Source organism: Macaca nemestrina, chromosome 1 (assembly GCF_043159975.1).
Source record: "Macaca nemestrina isolate mMacNem1 chromosome 1, mMacNem.hap1, whole genome shotgun sequence".
Taxonomy (NCBI): domain Eukaryota; kingdom Metazoa; phylum Chordata; class Mammalia; order Primates; family Cercopithecidae; genus Macaca; species Macaca nemestrina.
Genome location: NC_092125.1, coordinates 27,215,290 through 27,223,121, shown reverse-complemented (window position 1 = coordinate 27,223,121; position 7,832 = coordinate 27,215,290). Strand labels below are relative to the sequence as shown.

At 39.2% G+C, this 7,832-nt stretch overlaps 1 protein-coding gene across 3 annotated transcripts in view; it reads left to right on the top strand.

Annotated features, from left to right (window-relative positions):
* Positions 1–6: 6 nt before the first annotated feature.
* LOC105493024 (NME/NM23 family member 7) overlaps positions 7–7,832 on the top strand; it is a 208,637-nt gene continuing 200,811 nt past the window's right edge. For 2 of the 3 annotated variants that reach the window (XM_011760446.2, XM_071075318.1), the window contains exon 1: positions 8–191. In XM_011760446.2, the coding sequence (XP_011758748.1) occupies positions 189–191 (3 nt within the window). In that variant the 5' untranslated portion in view covers positions 8–188. Of the gene's footprint in view, positions 192–367; positions 426–7,832 lie in introns of all 3 variants that reach the window. The other variant, XM_071075327.1, reaches the window with a different exon arrangement.

Here is a 7,832-nt window from a genome sequence, read left to right as displayed (position 1 = left end):
CTGTCGATTGGATGAACGCAGCTGAGATTACTCCCAGCCACTAAGGACGAAGAGGTGGGGCGGTGGCGTCCCACGCACCGTGCGACAGTGGGCGGTGCTCTGTTGCCTGAGTAACCGGATGATGGTGTTGGTGGTGGTGTCTTCCTGTCTCAACGATACCTATTTTCTAGTGCTGAGGTCCTGAGACAATGGTGAGTGCCAGGGGATGTCAGAATAACGGCTGTGGGTCCTAGCTACTTAGCGTTCCAAGTCTTCGGGCGGATGGGCACTTAAAGTTGTCCTGTCCTCCCGACCTTCTCCTCAGTATCTCTTTCCCCCTTCCCATGGGCTGTTACTGCAGTTTACTCGCTCTCCGTATTTCTTACAGCACCCTGAATTCCACTGATGCTACTAAGTCTCTAGAGTAATGAAACAGAAAATTCAGGGTAAGGCATCGAGTCTAATCACCTGTTTTGAACAACATTATGTGTTTTCATTGTTCATCGTGGCATTTTTCATGCTCACAGATTCACATTAACGCGCTTTATTAAGAGTGTGGGGTGGTGTGTATGTGACTGTCTCAACACTGATCTGAATCTCCCTAGATCTTGGAGTCCTTTTGCTTTTCTGAGTGGCAGAGCACTGCCCCACGCCCCCACGAGGGCCATTAACAGATGTATGTTGGATCAGCTCTCGTCTGTCCAGTTGCTTACCTTCTAGGTCTGTGCTTGCTTTTCTTTTCTTTCTTCTTCTTCTTTTTTTCTTTCTTTTTTTTTTTTAAACAGAAATTTCTCCTGGGATTGCTTGGAGAGCTTCTGCAATTCACTGTTTGGACTTCACCCCTGGAAATTCTGAATGAAAGGAACGGGGCTTGGTATTTGCATTTTAAATAAACCTGTAGGTGATTTTAATTCACCCACATGTTTGAGAGTACCAGGGTTCTAGTTAATTCACTTAACTATCGTGTCTTTTAAGCACTTATGGATAATGGACTGGAAGATAGAAAGATCTTTAGATAGTTATAGCTACGAATTTAGAAACAGAGCCCCCACCCATCACCCCTTGTTTCTTCATACTACTCAGCAATCCGTTTGGTTACCCCAGTTTTCCCCTGCCCCATTTTCTGTAAAGACATTTTCAAACCTTCCATTTATAAACCCTGTCTTTTGCCCTTCTCATTTCTCCTTTCTAAACATGATGGAGTATAACAATTCTTCAACCTCATGCCCCCAACCTACACACTGATTTATATTTTTGCCAAGCTTTTAGTCTTGTATTTCTAGTGTAGAGAAAGGGATATTAAAGGATAATCCATCCATCTTTGCTTTTGATCTCATTTGCCTCCATCTGTTACATTTCGCTTCCAGTTGTCTTTTTTTCTTTCCTGTGCTTTCAGCCTCTTCCTCTTCAGTTCCTTCTACTCAGTGCTCAAGTCACACATCTTATGAAAATTAAATAAAGCAAAACCATGTCATCCATCCTGTGTTTATCCAGTTATTTCCCAGTCCTCCTATCTATCAGTAAACTTATTGAAAGGATATTATTTTTACTTATATCAAACAGACAAAAGTCTTTTGTCTGGCTTCTTTAATGCCTTCAAGAAAGTTGTTCTTGCGTAAGTTTCTAAAGGACTTTTAAATGCCAAATACAGTAATTACTTCTCAAAATTTATATTGCTTAGTCTGTTTGTGACAACTGAGGTTCATAGTCATTAATTCCTTTTACTGGCTGTGCCTGGTTTTTGAATGTCATTCTTTGGAATTCACTCCTTAATTACTTTCATTTCTTAGTCTAGACATTTTCCTTGGGTGATTTTGTCCACTCACATGGATTCTATTAACACCTTTGATTTTGCTTCTAAATTTCAATTTTTCTCTCAGATCTACTAATGCCTAACTCAGTTGCTTCCCGGACACATCTGTCTCAAAGGTCCCTCAAACTTAATATGACCAAAACTGAACTTGCTATCTTTCCTCCTGGTTTCTCCTATTTTCACCAAGTTAAATACTGCTACTACTATATTGTAACCTAAACTAGAAATCAGAGTTATCCTACATTCCTCCCTTTCCTATTTCTCCCATATTCAGTTGGTCACTAGATCAAATTTTAGTTTGTCATCTCCTCATTTCTTGATTATTTTAATAGTGACTTTTACAGTCTGGTCTGGAAATTCTCCAATCCATTATTTTCTCTGCCACAAGAAGGAATTTTTAAAAACCCAGCCTGTTGATTTACTCACCTCCTTAAAACTCTAGAATCCCCATTTCCTACAGTAAAATGTCTAGAGTGGCACACAAATTCCTCCATGAACAAGCACTTCTCTGTCTAGCTTTTGCCTTTCCCTTTCCATACCTTTTTTTTTTTTTTTATAAAAAATTATCTTGCCTTTTAGCTACTTGCTTTTCATTGAACATGCCAAGCAACTTCAAACTGGTAGTATGCCTCCTCTTTCTACTTTGCACTTGCAATTCCTTCTACACAGAATACCTGCTCCCTCTTGTTGCTTGCCAAACTCTTATTTATTCTCCTGTTACAGGCCAACGTGTTCTTCTTGCCTGCTTCCCAGAAAGGCCAAACATTGAGAATGCAGGAGTTGCAGCAGAGAAAGAGTTTAATGGAGGCAAGGCAGCTGAGTGGCAGGATAGGAGATATTTCTAAAATCCACCTCTCTGACAGCTTGGAGGTTGTGGTTTTTAAGGATAATTTTGTGGGCAGGTGGGTAGGGAGTGGGTGCTGCTGATTGGTTGGGGATGAATTTATAGGTGTTTCCAAACTGTCTTCCTGTGCTGAGTCAGTTGTCTAGGTGAGAGTCATAGGACTAGTAGAGTCAGTTTCTTGGTATGAGTCATGTATCTGGGTGGCATCAGGAGGTTTGCCAGAATGCAGAAGCCTGAAAAATATATCAAGACCAATCTTAGGTTTTATAATAGTGATGTTATCTAAAGGAGCAATTGGTGAAGTTACAAATCTTGTGACCTCTGGCTACATGACTTCTGAATAGTAAGAAATTGTAGAAAAGCAAGGACCAGTAGCTGGTTATTGCTTACCTATGCCTATATCTTAGCAGATTTTAGATCCCTCTTAGAATCCTAACTTTGCGGCCTTCTATTAGTCTTACAAAGGCAGTTTTAGTCCCTAGAGGGGGTCAGTTTTGGAAGGGACTATTACCATCCTTGCTTCAAAGTTAAACTATACATTTCTCCCATAGTTAGCTTGCCTATGCCCAGGTATGAGCAAGGGCAGTTAGCTTTGTGAGGTTAGAAGCAATATGGAGTCAGTTAGGTTAGATTCCTCTCGCTGTTATAATTTTTGCAAAGGTGGATTCACTTCCAGACCCAGTGTAGGTGTCTCTGCTGTGATGCCTTCCTTCCCTGCTCAGAGACGGTTGAGTCGAGTCAGGTGCAGTGGCACATGTGTATAGTCCCAGCTGTTGAAGAGGCTGAGGCCAGAGGATTGCTTAAGGCCAAGAGTTCAAGGCCAGCCTGAGCAACATAGCAAGACCTTGTCTCTAAAAAAGTATAAATAAATACAAATTTAAAATCTGTGCAGATAATCAGAGCTTTCCCCTCCACACTGTGAAATCAAGAAAAAAAGAAAAAGGTTGATTGTTCATTCTTTTTTGTTACCATTTAATGTAGTATATGTCTCTCCTATTGTACTTGCCTCATTCAGTTGAAATTACTTGTTTATAGATTTGTCACTGTTACTAAAATGTGAACTGTTAGAGGAATTGATGTTTATTTTGTTCACAGTATTACCTAGATTATATTAGGCACTCAAATGTTTGCGGAATGAATACAAAATAAGAAAGAATGTGGTAAGTGGTCTGAGAGAATACAAAATAATTGGGGGCACATTGTGCAATTGAGTCCCTGCTTCTCAATCAGAGTCAGAAAAGTTGTCATAAAGAAGATGGAATAGAATTTCAATAGTTAGAATTCAATGACCTGTGCAATGGCATAGGGAGGTTGGAAAGTGACATTTGCTAAATACTGTTTTGGTTTTTTTGGGTTTTTTTTTGCCTGTCTTACATTATTGTTATCAGACTTCCCAGGAATGCTAAGGGCAGTGAATGAACTCCTGTTCCCACTCCTCCTGCCGGGATTGCAGGCTGGGGCTTTTTCAAATTAGGTGGTCTATGAAGGCCTCTCTGTGGAAAGAACTTTTATATTGAGACCTGAATAATATAATACAAAGTGCAACGATCTGGAGGAAGTGTTCCAGGCCACGCTAACAAGAAGATCAAATACCCTAAGGCAGAAAAGAGATTGGTATATTTTAGAAACTTACGGTTCAATGTAATAAACTAATAGAAACTGGGTGGTGGGATGGTGCAGGGGTGGCTGCAGTAGGGAAAGTATGGTACAAAATACCATGAAATGTGGTTAGGGAGGTAGGCAAAGGCCAGACCACACGTATACATACAGCAGTGTTTCTCGAACTGTACCTGGTAACTCATTACTCAAATTTGTGGTATGTAGCCAGCATTAAAAAGAGGACATAAAATACCAGCTTAACATATTCACTACATGTTGTAAGGGTAACTTTCATGAACTTTTGTTTAATTGTATATGTATTAGATGTGTACTGGATTCTGATGTAAAATGTATTTCTTACTGTGAGTCCTGATCCACAAAGTCCAAGACACAGTGTACTTTAAAGAATATATACTTTATTTGTTTTGTTTTGTTTTATTTATTTATTTATTTTTGAGACAGGACATTGCCCTGTCACCCAGGCAGGAATGCAGTGGTGAGATCATGGCTCAGTGCAGCCTCAGCCTCCCAAGTTCAAGCGATCCTCTAGCCTCAGCCTTCTGAGTAGCTAGGATAATAGTTGTGTGCCATGATGCCCAGCTAATTTTTATTTTTATTTTGTAGAGACAGGGTCTCACTATGTTGCCCAGCCTGGTTTTGGACTCCTGGGATCAAGTGATCCTCCCACCTTGGCCTCCCAAAGTGCTGGGATTATGTTTATGTTGAGATTTCAACTATTTTGCCTTTTAAACTATATATTAGCCACCACATTCAGCTAATATATAGTTTAAAAGGCAAAATAGTTGAACTCTCAAGGCCTGCAGATATTCTTACTCCTCTTTTGACCTAGTGAAAATGTTCTTGTTGTGTGGCAGATACAGCTTTGAATTAACGACAGCCTAAAATTGCTAGAGTGAAATTTTCAAGTTTCTTTCTGCATCCAGATCACTCTCCTACATATTTGCTGTCAATTGTTTATGAGAAAGAACAGGCCTAAGAAGCAGATGTCCCTTTTCTGTATTCACTCTAGCCACTGTTGTATGTATTGTAGCAAAGGATTATGGCCTCTCAATAAGCAGCTGAAGATGCAGGTTGTTTGCTCTGTTGGTGAGGCTTCCTGTCCACTGCAGTTTATCTAATCAGCTTCTGTCTTCATCTAGTTTGTTACGATTGTAGCTTCCAAATTCTAGAACCACCTTTATATTGTGAAGCAGAGATAGGGAAGTGTAGTTTAGCATGTTTCTCATACATCTTGTTTAAGATGAAACGTATACTGGACTCATCAATTTCTTTACTTTTATGTATTATAAAGAGGACAGAGAAGGTAATTCTAAGATACATGTGACTAACAGAGATATTCATGTTTTATATCTTCTAAAATATAGTATTTATTGGAATATCATTACTCCAGATGAACTGTTAGTATAAGGAACGACTTTAAAGATTATTAGCTATGTTCCATAAGAACTAATCTAAAGCTTTGAAGTAAAATGTCTCAAAGTTGTTTGTTTGTTTATTTATTTATTTTTGAGACAGAGTCTCACACTGTCTCACTGGCTGGAGTGCAGTGGCTTGATCTCGGGTCACTGCAGCCTCTACCTCCTGGGTTCAAGTGATTCTTCTGCCTCCGCCTTGTGAGTAGCTTGGATTACAGGCATGTGCCACCATGCCTGGCTAATTTTTGTGTTTTTAGTGGAGACGGTGTTTCACCATGTTGGCCAGGCTGGTCTCAAACTCCTGACGTTGAGTGATCCACCTGCCTCGGCCTCCCCAAGTGCTGAGATTACAGGAATGAGTCAAAGTTGGTTTGAACAGAGCTTTCAAAGACAGTTTCATGATTACTGAAGAACAAACTTTTATTCCATGAAATGAAATGCTTTTCAGTTTCCAACTTTATAACGTTTCTCCTAATAGCTTTTCTGGTTTTGTTTTCAGCACCCGCTTTTTTATTTATTTATTTATTTATTTATTTATTTATTTATTTATTTTTTTTTTTTAAACAGAGTTTTGCTCTGTCGACCTGGCTGTGGAGTACAGTGGCGCGATTTCAGCTCACCGCAACCTCTGCCTCCTGGGTTCAAACGATTCTTGTGCCCCAGCCTCCCGAGTAGCTGGGACTACTGGCACACGCCACCATGCCTGGCTAACTTTTGTATTTTTAGTAGAGACAGGGTTTTGCAATTTTGGCCAGGCTAGTCTCAAACTCCTGACCTCAGGTCATCCGCCCGCCTCGGCCTTCCAAAGTTCTGGGATTATAGGTGTGAAGCACGGCACCCAGCCAGCATCTGCTTTTTATTTATCCAGAATTTCTTTTGTTAGTTGAATTGTTGATTTGAAGGAATTGCAGTTCCAAAGATCCACAGGATTTTATTTACAAAAAATGAATCAGAAAGTATAGGGCATAAATTGCAGATATAAAACACTTAAAAGTTTATTTTCCTATATATTGTATTAAAATGCACTTGAGAGCCTGGTATATTCTTGTTTAGTAGGAAACAGTGGTATTTGGAGAACTGAATAGTAAGTGGTTAATATAATGCCATAATTTTTTTTACATGCAGCTTTTCATTTATTTTTGCTTTCCTTTTTCTGCCTTTTTATTCTCAATTCTTTCTCATTCACCAGTTATTCTTCTATTCAAGAAAGTATTTATTGAGTACTTTCCATATGCTGGTAAGTGGTGGCTATACATTGATTAATAAGATAGCACACCGTGGCCCCTACCTCATGGAATTTATGGAGAAAAACCAATATTGGAAAACAAATTGCAACTGTAAGCTGGGTTACAAAAGAAAAATGACAAGGTGAGGTGGAAATTAGTAATAAAACAGAGTGATCTGAAGTAGCCTGGGGTGGTGAGGGAAAGCCTCCTTGATGACAAAACTCTTTAATTCTTTTTTTCCTTAGTTTAGGAGAAAAACAATTTACATGAATAAATAGATGAATGATCACCTCATATGATGATAAGTACTATGAGGAAAATTAAACTAAGTAATGCAATATTGGTTGGTTCCAAGAGCGAGTAGCCTTGAGTAGGACAATCAGGGAAGGTCCTTGTGAGGATGTGACTTTTAAGCTGAGATCTCAGTGATAAAAAGGAGCTTGCCAGGTGGAAACCTAGGAGAAGAGCATTCCAGGCAGAGTCAATAGTGAGCACAGAGGTGCATTAAAGGAATAGGAGGGAGCTAGTGTGGCTGGGGCCTAGGGAATGAGAGGACAGCTAGATGAGAAGCGATCTGAGAGGCAGGAAGGAGCCAGAAATACTGAGACTTATGGAACTTGGGAAGGATTTTGGATTTTATTCTAAATGCAGTGGGATTATACATCTTATATATTTTACCTATTCCATCAAAATATTTTATTTTCCTTGGATTTGCCTTAAATTTTTGCCATATTAATTTGGTCTCTTGGTGCTTATTTTTATCTTATCTGTAAAATTTATGATCTTACAAACTTTGGGAAATATTTTTCTGACCTGCTCTTGTCTTCGAACTTCAGAGACTCCTAATTTCATCCCTTATAGTTGCCATTTCATAATGTATTTTCCCATTTCTGGACTTTTTTTTGTTTCTATAATATCTACTCTAAGGAGTGGCG